General features: G+C 40.6%; 1 protein-coding gene and 1 pseudogene across 3 annotated transcripts; both read left to right on the forward strand.

The window, feature by feature from the left end:
• Window positions 1–732: 732 nt before the first annotated feature.
• LOC114509908 lies at window positions 733–1,288 on the forward strand (annotated as a pseudogene).
• A 4,622-nt stretch (window positions 1,289–5,910) lies between these two features.
• On the forward strand, window positions 5,911–13,028 carry CCNG1 (cyclin G1). 3 transcript variants are annotated; one of them, XM_028528285.1, is made up of 7 exons: window positions 5,911–6,166; window positions 7,288–7,551; window positions 9,447–9,700; window positions 10,308–10,386; window positions 10,469–10,567; window positions 10,786–10,980; window positions 11,782–13,028. In XM_028528285.1, exons 2-6 carry the CDS (start codon window positions 7,288–7,290, stop codon window positions 10,975–10,977), a joined length of 888 nt encoding a protein of 295 aa, XP_028384086.1. In that variant the 5' UTR covers window positions 5,911–6,166; the 3' UTR covers window positions 10,978–10,980; window positions 11,782–13,028. The 3 variants fall into 3 exon arrangements, with proteins under 3 accessions (XP_028384086.1, XP_035870239.1, XP_035870240.1); XM_036014346.1 differs by having other exon boundaries at window positions 5,926–6,166; window positions 10,786–10,976; XM_036014347.1 differs by lacking the exon at window positions 7,288–7,551 and having other exon boundaries at window positions 5,927–6,166.
• Window positions 13,029–14,520: the final 1,492 nt, after the last annotated feature.

Here is a 14,520-nt window from a genome sequence, read left to right on the forward strand (position 1 = left end):
TAGTAGCTATGATTGACGAATGGGAGGATCAGCAAGTCAGGATGACGTCATACCTTCCACCCACAAAAGTAACGCCTTTTCCATCTTAATGAAACACTTGTCACTCGTTGTGACCATAACTTTTGCAGTCTGAAGTGCAAAACTGTGCTTAACTAGCACAGTTTTTGTTCCTTTCTCGCAATTTCATAGATATAAGATTCGTTCTTACCGTAGATTTCAGCAACCTCGGCAAACAATATTTTCTCATTTCTTATTAGGTGGAGAACTTTCACCGTTTCACTCAAAGGAAGCACTCTGCAGCTCCTCTTTGGCATCTCCAAACTGCCAGAATGGCCGCTCCTGTCCTTTGGGGCCATGATTAAGTAAAACAAAGGGGACTTGGACACAAGCTCCGCCATACCTCGCCAGAGGACCTGACAACGAAGAGCCTGATTGGCAGGAGCCTCCGCAGCGTGGAGACACGTGATGCGGACGGGATTCACGTCCAGGGCGGCGGAGTGGGACTCGCGAGAGTTCATCACACTACTCCAGAGAGTGCACAGTTTAAGACGTATGGGTTGTTTATTTACGAGATTTTCCACTCAATATTTTCAGACCCTACCTGAAACCTCAGAAAGCAAAACCGCAGGAGGGGGAGGACTAAAACACAAAAGTACTGAGTCTCTGAACTAGTAACTGAGAAAACTGACATCCAAACGTAACCCAACACTTAGTGCCTCAACCTAACTGCTGCTTGTAGTCATCAGTTCTTCTGGTTCTGCAGCTGTAAGGTGTCTGGAGCTGCTGCGTGGTTGTGGTGTAGCTGCGCGGGGGTTCACCGGGCCTGAGCCCTGGTTCCAGCCTGGCTTCCCGCAATGTCTGTGGCCTTCGTACCAGACTGGCTGAGAGGCAAGGCGCAAGTCGACCAGGAGATGATCCTGCGGCTCCTGGAGGAGACTGACCCGCTGATCCGCTGTGTCATGGAGTATCAGAACAAAGGCCGGGGGAATGAGTGCATCCAGTAGCAACATGTGTTACACAGAAATCTCATTTATTTGGCTACCATTGCAGATGCCAACCCAACCAGTCCTTCAAAAGTAATGGAGTAATCTTCCAGCCGACTGTTGTGAGGAGTAATTGAATGTAATCCATTTCCTATGGAATGGAGATGGGATCTTTAGCAATGCAACTGCTGAAAATATGAAGGAAGTCCTTGTGGCTCCTTTCAAAGTGTGAAAATGTAAAAGAAGCTACTAAATTAACTGTATTTCAATGTAAATATTTATTTTTAATAATTAAGCAGATTCCCTCCCACCCCCCCAAAAAAAGTTCTTCCACAAGGCCAGGAGTGACAAGAGATATCTTATCTGAAAAGCTGTTTTAAGGATATTTGGCAGTATTATTTATTACATCCAAGTATTTTAATGCCCATACAGACTGCAAGTATCCTTGCATGATATAAATACAGGGGGGACCCCCAAAACTGGAATTTGTTTATTAAAAATTGCGTATTTTTTTACATGTTTAAATCTCAGTCACCTTCAAAGTACTCTCCATTTGATGCAATACACCTATCGAGATGGTTTTCCACTGCTCAAAAAGTATTTGAACTCATCAATTTTGATGACTTTTGGTGCTTCTGCTGGTTTTTTTTTTTTTTCACCTCTTCTACATCACCAGAATGTTTCTCTTTGAGGACTTTTTTAACCCAGGGAAACAAAACAACAAAAAAAGTTGCTTGGGGCAAGGTCCAGTGAACAGGCAGGGTGGGGCATAGGGGTGGAACTGTTTTATAGTCAAAAACTGCTTCACGTGCAGTGCGGTGTGGGCAGATGCACTTGTGAACCACCCATCATGAAATGGGCAAATGCGTCGAGTCTTCAAAAACAACTCACTGAAAGTGAACGCTGTGTCTCATAACACCACCAGCTGGTACACGAGACAAATGGGTTCCTAGAACACTCGCCTAGAGGGGGAAGCCTGTACTACAAGCCGCCGCCTTCCAGAAGATAATTCCATATATGTATATTTCCATTAAAAATAGAAACTTCTATAATCTGCCTTAAAGTGTTTGTTCTATTTGAGCTGAATCTATGCATGGGTGACTTCCAACAACAGCTAGATATTTTAAGAAGTCTTGAGCAAATGGTGCCTCATTCCATCATATTTTAACTACATATGGGTACAAAAAATTCATGTTTTATTATTCCTATGTCAGTTCTGATATAAAGCTTCTAAACTTGACAAGACAGAATATTTTAAATCAAAAAGAGTCCATTTAATTTGAAACTGGATATTATGAATATAAAATCGATGTAGAAAATATAAACATTTACAAAGGATTTAGTGATATTTTTTTACATCCATTCAAAGAATTTTAAGAAGGCTAAATACACAGGATTTCTGCTCCTTTATGTTTTCTCCCATTGTAGTCTGTGAGTATTTGACTAGGAGCTTCTATAGCAATATAGCAGACCAAATGTAAATTGATTAGTGTCACGTGGAGACTTGGATTGTTCCAGTAGTCAAATACTTCCCCCCCCCATGGCTCTTTCTGTCATTATTTAACTTTTTTTTATTTAAAATCGAGTTATATACAAAATATCCCTCATCTTTGTAGAGAATAATAATAACAACATCAGAGTTGTTAGAGGACTAAATAAAATCATGTATGTTCAAGTTCAGCATATAGCCTAGCACATGGGAAATAGAATATAAATGCAAAACCTTTTTATTATTGGCTGACCTTGGATTTGAGCCCTGCACTCAGCAGAGAATTTATGGCCTAAATTCTAGAGAGCAGGCGTATTCTCCCTAATGTCTCCCAGTGTCTTTATGTAGCAGTGGTTTACTTGAACCAAAGTTTAGCTTTTCATGGAATATAGTAAAGCCTCAATTAATTGAGAGGGGTTCCTGTATTTTAGGTAGCTAGGATCTTCCACTGGCAAGGATACATAGTTTTTCTATGTATCATTCTCCCTGCCTCCCTACCAACACCCAGACTATACATAATTCCAGGGATGCTACGGCCAAGCAGCTTCTCTTCAAATGAAAAAGAGCAACTGCACTAGAGAAGAGTCGAAGAGGTGACAGGGGTCTGTAATAAGTAATTCCAGGAAGGATCACAAAGTAGAGGGAAGGGACATAGCTGAGATCTTTTAGATCCTTACTTTCCCAGCTTTCCTCATGGCTAGCCGAGCCTACGTCCAAAACTTCCGGACATCGATGGGGAGCCTGAACAGAGGGTGAAGTGCAAAGTCTCCTCCCGTCTCCAGGATGCGAACATAATCAGTGAGGAATTCCCTATGAGTCCAGGCAGGGTGTGACACACCACCATGGCTAACACCTGCTTGTTTCTTGTTGTTGTTGTTTTTTAACCCTCACCTGAAGACATCTTCATTGATTTTAGAGAGAGGGGAAGGGAGAGAGGGAGAGACAGAAACATCCACGTGAGAGGGCAACATCACTCTGTTCCCTCTGGCTGGTCCTGACTGGGGACCACGCCCACAACGCAGGCACGTGCCCTGACCTGCCACCTCCTGGCTTCCAGGGTGCACTCCAACCAGCTGAGCTACGCTGCCCAGGGCCCACACCTGCCAGTTTTAATTCGTATTGCTCAAAGGCATTTCTGCAGTCTACAATGTAGAGATTATTATTAAGTCCTCCTGTTAATGTCTGGGATTCTTGCCCAGTCTCAAGGCCATTTTCTTTTGAGCTTCGGCTCTCGCTGCACTTAACTGTTGGTGATGGAGATGAGTATGAAGATGGCAGCTGCATATAGATAGCATGCAGCCTAGAAAATACCCTAGAAGTCAGTCATTTGCACAAATCCTCAGGAAAAAATCGTTACTAAATCTATATATCTTTAAAAATAAAGTCATAGTAAATGAACAGCTCATTTCTTTCCTTTACAAGGGTCATCATTGAGTCTTACATTTGCACATTTTGCTAAGTAGGTCTTTTAAATTATTTAAATGATAGTCTGTATTCGAATTTTATGGAATAAAAATGACAGTGGGGGTGAGGGGAAAGAGAAAAAGTAAAGAATGTTCACTTGACTTCATTGATTTTTCTCCAGTGCTATTGAAACCATTTTTTTTGATATACAGGATTTCAAATTTTAATACAAAGTAATAACAAGATCCTAGTGTGAGAGAAAACAATTTAATTACATGAACAATGACGTATGATCTAAAGCTTCATGAGAAAATTTCAAGTATAAAGTATAAAAATTAGTATATGCAATTTAGATGCTTTTATTAGTGCTAAATAATTCTAATACTCTGATTCTAGGCAGAGAATAGGAGACTAAGTCTAACAATAGAGAAAACACAATCACATGTGTGTTTAAACAAGACCTTTCAAAAGAAATGTTAGTTCTGTCAAGCACTGTGTTCTGAGCACAGTACCTCTCTTTTCATGTACTTTGTACTATTTAATCCTCTCAGTCCCCAGGTGAGTAAAACCTTTTACTTCCCGTTTTGAGAAAAATTTTTTCTAGTCAGTAGCCTGCAATCTGAAAATAAGTCAGAAAAGTCCGTTGTATTCCAAAGTCTATGCTTTTATATTGTCCATAAGACTACATGGTCCACAAGGACCGGGACCACTATATTATTTCTCTGCTGGCACATTTTATGTGTTCAATAGATATTAATAAATGAGTGCATGTGTATATATAGTTCTAATTTAGTCACTAAACACCAAACAGAGAAACACTTATTTGTAAACTCACAAATCACTGTAAATGTTTTACATTGCCCACTACTATTCACAAGTTTATCTTCACGGGGAACCCAGGCCACTTTCCCACTTGCAAGGCCAACATATCAAATTGACCTCACAATGTGGCTGAAGTTTTATCTTGCCATATTAACTGTTTCTCCCCACTTTTCCATTCCTCATCCTCCCCACAACTCTGCCCCCATTTCAGAGCTTGGTTCTGTGGCATTGCTCCAGGGAAACACATGGCGGAGATGCCAGCAAGTGTTCTAGATTTTCACTTCTTCAAAGCCCACATAGCTGCTAACTAGGAAGAGGCCATGAGAACAGAGACATCAGGTACAATCCATGAAAACTGATAAATGACTCCTTGCTCACCAGTCCTTTTAATGTACACGGGGTCTCATTTGTGACAATCTGGGAGGGAGGGGGGAGGGTGTTCAGAGGCTTCTAACTCATTATTTGCCCACTGGCCTGGCAAAGACTCATAATTAGATGTTAAGTTCATTTGCAGTAAATAAAAAGAATAATACTTCTTCCCACAGAGATCTGTGAACTGAGATTCAGTCACAACAATTATTTTGCCTACGTGGTCCTCTTAGAGTCAACGGAACGCTTTTCATTTTAAGCCACGGGAAAACTACCAACTTTTCTATTTCAATTGGCTAAAACATCAAATTCACAAAATTTGAGTAAGACCAAGAATTTATGTAGCCCAACTCCAGTCTTTGACAAATTATACAAAAAGCAAAGTAAGGCAAGGATCAATTGACTTTCAAAGCTCACAAAGAAAGCTCTCCACCACCTCTCCATCCCTAATGAAAACACAGGCTTTCCTTTTTTTTTTTTTTTTTCTCGGTAACTAACCACGGTACTTTTAGAAAGAAAGGGCAGAGCCGCTCTACTAAACTGCACCGAACAAAAAGCCCCAGTACATTCTGGAAAGACATCGCGGCCAATCCTGCCCCCTGCAGACAGCAGACACCTTACCCGGGCCAGGGTTGGTGGGTGCAGCGTTTCGTTCTCCCTCCTCTTCACTGACACATTGGAAAATTCTCCAATGAGAGACGCTTACAGGTAGGGGGCGTGGTCTCAAGGGGCGGAGAATTTGACGCCTCTTCTACAGATCAGCCCTCTTTGGTCCGCGGGGGCCATCCATCAAATGAACTACACCAATTAGTGATGAAAATACCCACCCAGCCCTTCGTAGGAAGGCCCCGCCCTCCTATAAAAGACTCGGGAGGCCGGTCCGGGTCCCTTCGGCTCCGAGCTGACCCTGAGGAGGTTGGTGTCGTCTGTGCGGCACTGCGGAGCCCTCCACCCAGGACAGCTCCCCCTCCCCGGGCCTCTCCCCTCTTGCCCACGAGTCCCCTCGCCTCCTAGGCCTCTCGGATCTGACATCGTGGGCTGAGGTGAGAGCAGGCCCGGGGAGGGTGATTACAGCGAAGGAGCCGCATTCGCGACTAAGGTGAGCTGGGGGGACCGCGGGGGGACCTAGGGGGCATGTAGGGAGAAAGGTAGGGGGCGCTGGGTCAGAGATGAGTCTGGCCCGCGCCCCGTTCCTGGATTAGCGATCCCGCTGCGGTCAGCAACAAGTCAGGGCTAGCCTGAGCCTGGAGGGGCGGGGCCAGATCCGACCTGCCTCAGGTCAGAGGGGTCTAAATGCTCCCAGGAGGGCGGGTCCCGGGGGATCAGCACGGGGGCGAAAGAGCGGAACCCATAAAGTTAGTGGCTGCCCAACCCTAAGTGTCCTCCTCCAGCAAGTGAGAGAACAGATGACTCTTGGTCTTTCGGTTGTGTGGGGAGGGACCCTGTGTGTGCCCAGGGCGTAGCATGTTCCCCAGGACATATAAATGTGCGATATTAACAAGCGATAAAATTGCACGTTCCTCTTGCAGGCTAGGTTAGCCTCCCGTCCCTCTACGTGCTCCCATAACACCCTTTAAGCTTCCTTTCCCAACACCAGTGAAGGTTCACAGTCATTGAGCGCCGTGTGCTAAACTCTATAGGAGTCGTCTTGTTTAGTCTTCGAAGCCAAAGAGACAAGATATTGTTGCATCATTTTACAGACGTAGCAATAAGCTCAGTAATGTTGTCCAGTGTTGATTAGGCACCTACTGTATGCACTAAGCTCTACACCCAGGTGACCTCTTAGATTCTACACATCAAGTGAGGTAGGGAATAACCTCATACCCACTTGGCAAATGAAGAGCTAAGGACTAAGCAGAATTATCTAACTTGAACAGTTTACATTGTTAATATATACCAGCCATCTAATTTCAGAGTTTTGATAGCCTGTCTTACAATGCATAGTTCTCTCTTGACAGTGAATGACTTTGACAAGTGTTTCTTGGAAGATTTGCAATTTTTGAAAAAAGAAGTAAGACCTGGGCTTATTGTCTAGGAACTCACAATTTAGGATGTGACCAACTGGTTAGGGGGAGGGTGGGCACAACAGATGGCTCTCTGCTGTGACTTAGATTCATAGCCCCATCGGGGGAGGGGAAACATGGTATCAAGCACTTGGCACAGTACAATGCAGGCAGGGCTGGCTGTTCTCATCCTTTCTGGGCTTTGTTCTATATATAGATGATAGAGGTACTCTCCACAACCGACTCCCAGAAACTGCTACACCAGCTGAATGCACTGTTGGAACAGGAGCCGAAATGTCAGCCAAAGGTCTGTGGCTTGAGACTAATTGAATCTGCACACGATAAGGGCCTCCGGATGACTGCAAGGCTGAGGGACTTTGAAGTGAAAGATCTTCTTAGCCTCACTCAGTTCTTTGGCTTCGACACAGAGACGTTTTCTCTAGCTGTGAATTTACTGGACAGATTCCTGTCCAAAATGAAGGTATGTTTAAAGCTACATTACCCTGAGTTTTCCTTCACTGGGCTCAATGTGTTTTGCAGATTGCTAGCTTTGGGTTGGTATTCATAAACTTGACCTTTTTATTTTCAGCAGATAGGCCATACTACAAATTTGATGAATGCTTTTTCTTATTATAATCAAGAGTAATGCATTATTTATTAAATGTTTGACACTGAAAAATTGTCCAATATCAAATCATTAATTGCAGTTTCCCAGTAGGAGAGTTGGCTGTTATTAAATAAAAATCTTTCTTAATAGGTTGGGTGTTTTCATTTACATACCCTTTAAATTTTAAAAATGTGTTAGCAGCAAAATGCTAGATTGTGATTAAGAATGAGAGGGTGGGTTTTTCCCCCTTCTAATCCCATCAATCACTTGGTCATTAGAGTATATAGATCTCCATTCAAGGATAAAATTCTAATTGTTTTAGCCTTAGACATACTCAAGTCTGGCATAAGTTTGACATTCCCAGCCTCTGCTTGCATACAATAGAGTATCTTCTGGTGGAGAAGCATTTATATTATTATTATTTCCTATGTTGGATAAGCAGGACATCAGTGTATCTTTCACAGCTCCTTTCACTGTTACAAATACATCACCTTCTCTATGTGCCCGTGGTCATTGGTGGATAATGAGATTATCTGACAATTCAAATAAAACTCATCTTTTACCTGGCTGGCGTAGCTCAGTGGATCGAGCGCGGGCTGCAAACCGAAGTGTTACAGGTTGGATTCCCAGCTAGGGTACATGCCTGGGTTGCAGGCCATAACCCCCAGCAACTGCACATTGATGTGTTTCTCCCTCTCCCTCTCCCTCTCCCTCTCTCTCTCTCTCTCTCTCTCTCTCTCTCTCTCTCTCTCTCTCTCTCTCTCTCTCCCCATCCCTCCCTCTCCCTCTCTCTGTCTCCCTCCCTCCCTCTCTCCCCTCCCTTCCCTCTCTAAAAATAAATAAATCTTTAAAAAAAATCCTCATCTTTTAGTCCTCAGTACCTAACACAATGTATCCTAGGAAGGAGGAACTCAATACTGTATTTGTTCAATTAGATGGTTCAAGAAATTTGTTCAACAGACTAATTAAACAACTCTTTAGACAGCATGTACAGGCATTATCTTTGAATGTATAAATGTTGCATAGAATAAATACATCTGTCCCTTAAGTATATTATAGTCTTCTGTGGGAATGTTTGTACCAATAACGATCCTGCAATATGGAACATAAAAAACGTAATTACATTATGCCTCCAAAGAGGCAAAGACCTTGCTGGAAGGGTTCCAGGAGGAGGAGAACACAAACACTGGTAAAGGCTTCTTCGTTTTTTTTGAACTGCAGCTTAGGAGTGGATAGAATTTTGACTGTCTCACGTGAGGGGCATTCAGAAAATGTTGAATTAAAAAAAAAAGAGCTTGGTAGCAGATAGAGCTTTACAGGCGGAGTGAAAGTTACATGCTATAGTATTTAAAAACTGATTTACATGTCTTACTACAAAGAGGACAGCCTGGAAAAACACAGCATTCTGGGAAGAAACTTCGTGCATATGCTGTAAGGTGTTTCAGTCCTCATCTAAGCCTTTGACCAGTTAACTTATTTGTTCCAACCACAACACTGTGCTTACAATTCATTCTAGAGTGATTTTCTAAAAAGTAAGAATTTTTATGTGCTGAACCCCAACATTATACTACAACTTAGTCCAGTTACTCCAAAATTGGTTCCAGGTGGGGCGCAAAGGGTCGATAGGCCACAGCTGATCTTTTTAATTCCTTCTGTTAGCAAATATACTACAAAGACACATCTCCCTAATGGTGAGTGTGGGTTCTACATGGTCCTTTATGATTTTTGTTTTTAATTGAAGTAAAGACATGGGCTTACTGTCTTTTTAGGTACAGCCCAAGCACCTTGGGTGTGTTGGACTGAGCTGCTTCTACCTGGCTGTAAAGTCCCTAGAGGAGGAAAGGAATGTCCCCTTGGCCAGTGACTTGATCCGAATAAGCCAGTATAGGTTCACGGTCTCGGACCTCATGAGAATGGAAAAGATTGTGTTGGAGAAGGTGTGCTGGAAAGTCAAAGCTACTACTGCCTTTCAGTTTCTGCAACTCTATTATTCACTCATTCAAGAGAACTTACCATTCGAAAGGTGAGTGCGCTTTGTTCTGAACCAAGGACATTTGGAAATCAGTTGTATTGTCTGGATGATGCTTAAACTCAATGTCCTGGGAAGATTCCTATCAAAGGAGCTGCAGCTCCTTGAAGTTGACTTCATTGTCTAACAGGAGGGAGGCTTTTGGTTGTCAGTAGCCTGTCGGTAGCTTATCGATTGCTTCAGTTGTCAGTAGCTTCTGGAAGTTATGTGAAGACTAATTCTTGGGACTAAAGGACACTTCAACCTTTATTTATATTACATTTTCCATTTATAGACTAGCTAACTTATAGAACTAGTAGGTAAGCATCTTATCGATTTACGGAAAAAGGAAATTCCGTAGATGCAGAAATGGATTTATTAAAATAAAAAGAAACTCAGATCGTTGTGGCATGATATTTTTTTTTGTCCTAAATCACTTAAAATTCCTGTATGGCATCTTTAAGAAGTTAACATCCATGCAGGAAAAGGACTTACCAATTTCAAATAATTTTCTATAAATGTGTACAAACTTAATATTAAAATTGACTCCATTTTTCTAAAAAGTTATCTTTTGACTAGATGTGAAATTATCTACATAAAATCAATCTCACTTTTTTTAAAGGAGGAATAGCCTTAATTTTGAAAGATTAGAAGCTCAACTTAAGGCATGCCACTGCAGGATGATATTTTCTAAAGCAAAGGTAAATATTTTACGTAAAGAGTAAACCTATTTATGTACCTGTTTTTATGGTCAACATTTACTTTAAAATGTATCTCTTTTAGCCTTCTGTGTTGGCATTGTCTATCATCGCGCTGGAGATCCAAGCACAGAAGTGTGTCGAGTTAACAGAAGACGTAGAATGTCTTCAGAAACATTCCAAGGTACGCCAAGGTCATTCCTGTTAACACTGTAAAGGAAACTAAACAACTTGTACTATCTCCTGAAGTAAAGTGATATCATGTGTTTGAAACTTAAGTAGCTTATCTTTAAATATTTTTTGGCGAGCAAAGATGTGTTCATAAGACTGCGATTATTACTGCAGTTAACTACTACAGGGCTTTTTTTAATTGAGTAGTAATTTTTTTTAATTTGTGCACAGATAAATGGCAGAGATTTGACGTTCTGGCAAGAGCTCGTATCCAAGTGTTTAACTGAGTATTCGTCGGACAAGTGCTCCAAACCAAACGTCCAGAAGTTGAAATGGATTGTTTCTGGGCGAACTGCACGGCAACTGAGGCACAGTTACTACAGAATAAGCCACCTGCCAACAATTCCTGAAACGGTTCCTTAGTAGGTAAATTTGGTTCAGTTATTCTCCATATAGAGAAAGTTTTCTAATGCTATAATTTTCCTCTACAACTCAAGAACTCTAATCTGAATTACCTTCAAAATAAACAAGATGGAGTCGGACTAGCCAACCGGAAAATCACTGGTCTAGTCAGCTAATATTTTAGTGCCTTAACTACATTCAAGGTGCAACACCCTAACAGTATGGAATTAGCCAACCTTTGATACGTACATTAGCCACGTCATTAAGTTATTGGCTTAGAAAACAGCATTCTCTTTAATAACCTGAATTTTAAAAGTAGCACTAAAACAGTAACTTTTAATTGCACATCATTTTGCTTTATACTGACTCAAGCTCTGGCTCGTGTCAAGTTCAACAAGCCTGAGGACCACAGGACCAAAAGTCCGCACCACCTTCAGGTGACTGAGACTGTTACCTTATAAGCAAAATCAGTATGATCTTGGATGCTGTATCTAAAGAAAAAATAAGTTCCGGGAGATGGTTTTCACATTGGGTGTTTGGAAACCACCAGGGCATACTACAGTGTATATCGTTAATGTCGCAGTTTGACTACTGGAAAGGAGGTACAGGCCTTATTTTCACTGACATACAGTCTTGCCATCTAACTTGAACTCACAGTCGTGATTTAACTCTTTTCCTATTCAAAACTAAATGTTGACATTTAACATACCTATACATGACATGATTATGAATCTTATATATAAGCAGTAAATCATTTTTAACAGTTTGTAATATTTATGTGAGGCAGACATCTGATAACATGTTTCTTGTTGTTTGCTTAAATAGGATTATAACAGCAACAAAAGCTCTTCTGTGAAGCCATTCTCCACGATCCTGAAGAATGGATTCCATGATGTTATAATGGATTTAAGCTGTGCATCCTCAAACATCACAAGTAGATTAGCATCGATGTTCTCAGATTTGGGAAAACTGCCTAATTAACATTATGCTGTAGTGGAGTTATGCTTATTCAAGTTGAATTAATCTGAGGCACACAAACAATGCCAAGAACATCATGTGAAATGTGAATGACAAGTCTGGTAAAGTAAACTGTGAATCTTCATTCCTCACATCGATCCAACTTTTTATATTGGGTCAGTCTATTTCAGTGGTATTTAAAATGGAAACCTACTTAACTTAAATTTTAAATAATGAGGTTTATATCAAAACCAACATTTCACAAATGCACTTTTAAGATACAATAAGGGTCACTATTTTAACCAGTGAAAATGGTTTCTTAGCACCTGTAACGTAATAGATTATCCAGAGATGTGGACCTTATTGCTACATGGGACTTAACATTTAAATTTGAGGGCATTTTATATAAAGCAAAACTACACATTTAGCTATTTTGGCATATCAATTTATCTTTACAGTTTTTCCTAGAAAACATGTGATGTTTGTGTCCACAAAAAAAATTTTTATACAAAATCTGTTCCAATGTAGTCCAAATGAGAAAATTGGTTTTATTGTATTAGTGACTCAAATTTAACACCACTCTGAAAACTTACTGATTTAACACTCCAGAAGTTTTTACTAAGAACCGTTTTTATAAAACTACCATCGCTTCTAATTTAGAATTTTCTTCAAGGAGGGAATGTACTTCCACTAATTTCCCCCACTGTGTGAACATGGTCGTAAGTAACTACACATCTTTGTAGTCACGACGTCACCGAGGTGGTGTTCGGGATTTTCTAGTCAGTCGGTGCATGCAAGGAGATAGATCTACAGTGCTAAGCATCGTGAGTGGTTTACTCAGGGCGGTGTGTAGCGTGAGTCCACCCAGGATGACTGTACCCAATTTTGACATCATGTTATGGATAAATAAATACATACTGGAAAGTAAACCAAAGAACCACAGTGTACTTTGTAAACAATGTTTTGTGGATAACCTCAGTTTTCGCAAAAGGCTGATACATTTCAATGTTTTGATCACATCCGTGTTAACTTTGAGTTGGTAGAGGTAACCTAACCAACTACCATTATGTTTTGGTACTAAGGGAGATACATTTTAATAAAGTAATTGAAATGCATTAGTTTGCTGGGTGGTTTTCTGTTTCTCTTAGGGTTCAACAAACTATTTTGGCAGTGTGATGGCAGAACCACAATAAAAAACTATTTCTACAGTGTCAGTTTAAATTTAGCACTAAAGAAAGAGGTATGGTAGCAGAAAAAAATCTCCTTAATAGTATGGCTGTTATGCTAATGGTTGGGTTTTTTTTTTTTAAGATTTTATTTATTTATTTTTAGAGAGGGAAGGGAGGGAGAAAGAAAGAGAGAGAGAGAGAGAAACGTCAATGTATGGTTGCTGGGGGCCGTGGCCTGCAACCCAGGTATGTGCCCTGGCTGGGAATCAAACCTGTGACACTTTGGCTCGCAGCCCGAGCTCAATCCAGCTAATGCTTTTTTAAAATAGGCACATGATGACAAATATGCTTAATGTGCACTTAAAAATTTACCTTTAGGCACTGTGACACATCACTTGGACTCATCACTACGAATGGACATCCTTAAGGCCACGTCACCCTTAGATCCAGCCCACCTGAAGTTCTGTTCACACCCCCTTCACCTAATTAAGCAGCATTCCAGATAGTGGTTGATAGCAACAGGTAATTTGCAAGTATTGTGTTAGTTTGTTTAGATCAACTGGTGGTAATTATTGAACTAAAAACAACAATTTTCAACTGTTCATGCTTAATTAAACCAACTGACCGGGTCAGGGCACATGCCTGGGATGCGGGTTTGCTCCCCGGTCAGGGTGCGTAGGAAAGGCAACCAATTAATGTTTCTCTCGCACATCGGTGATTTGCTCCCTCTCTTTCTCCTTCCTGTCCCCTCTTTCTAAGAATAAATGAATAAAATCTAAAAAAAAGTTTTTTTAAAGAAACTTAAATCATACAAGTATGTTCTCTGACCAGAAACAAGAAATCAGTAACAAATAAGGGCAAAATCTCCAAACACTTGGAAATTAAACGATGGACTTCTAAACAGTTTATGTCTCTAAGGGGAAGTCCCAAGAGAAATAAAATATTTTGAACTCAATGAAAATGGAAATAGCAAAATTGTGGAATGAAGCTAAACCAGTGCATAGCAATTAACTGCTTCTATTAAGGAAAAAAAGTTCTCAAATCGATAACTAAGCTTCCATTTTGAAAAACTAGAGAAAGGGCAAAATAAAACCAAAGCAAACAGAAGGGAAAAAGTTATTTAAAAAAAGGAGGGGTAAATAAATACAATGAATTAGAACAAAATAACACAAAAAATCAGTAAAACTAAAACTATGTAGTTCAATAAAAAGAGCAATACAATTGATAAACCTCTAGAAAGACTGAAAAAAATGACAGAAACGACCAATATTAGGAATGAAAGAGATACTGCTATAGACCAAAAAACATTAAAAGGACTCTGAGGAAATGGGGCAGTAACAATCCTCTGCTAGTTAAATGAAATGAATCGCCCTGGCTCGCATAGCTCAGTGGATTGAACTCGGGCTGCAAACCAAAGTGTTGCAGGTTCGATTCCCAG

Source organism: Phyllostomus discolor, chromosome 13 (genome assembly GCF_004126475.2).
Source record: "Phyllostomus discolor isolate MPI-MPIP mPhyDis1 chromosome 13, mPhyDis1.pri.v3, whole genome shotgun sequence".
NCBI classification, from domain to species: Eukaryota; Metazoa; Chordata; class Mammalia; order Chiroptera; family Phyllostomidae; genus Phyllostomus; species Phyllostomus discolor.

Coding starts and splice junctions, on each gene's coding strand:
- CCNG1 (XM_028528285.1), top strand. CDS start 7,288: ATGATAGAGGTACTCTCCACAACCGACTCCCAGAAACTGCTACACCAG. Junction 7,552..9,446: donor GATTCCTGTCCAAAATGAAG/GTATGTTTAAAG, acceptor CTGTCTTTTTAG/GTACAGCCCAAGCACCTTGG. Junction 10,387..10,468: donor TGATATTTTCTAAAGCAAAG/GTAAATATTTTA, acceptor TATCTCTTTTAG/CCTTCTGTGTTGGCATTGTC.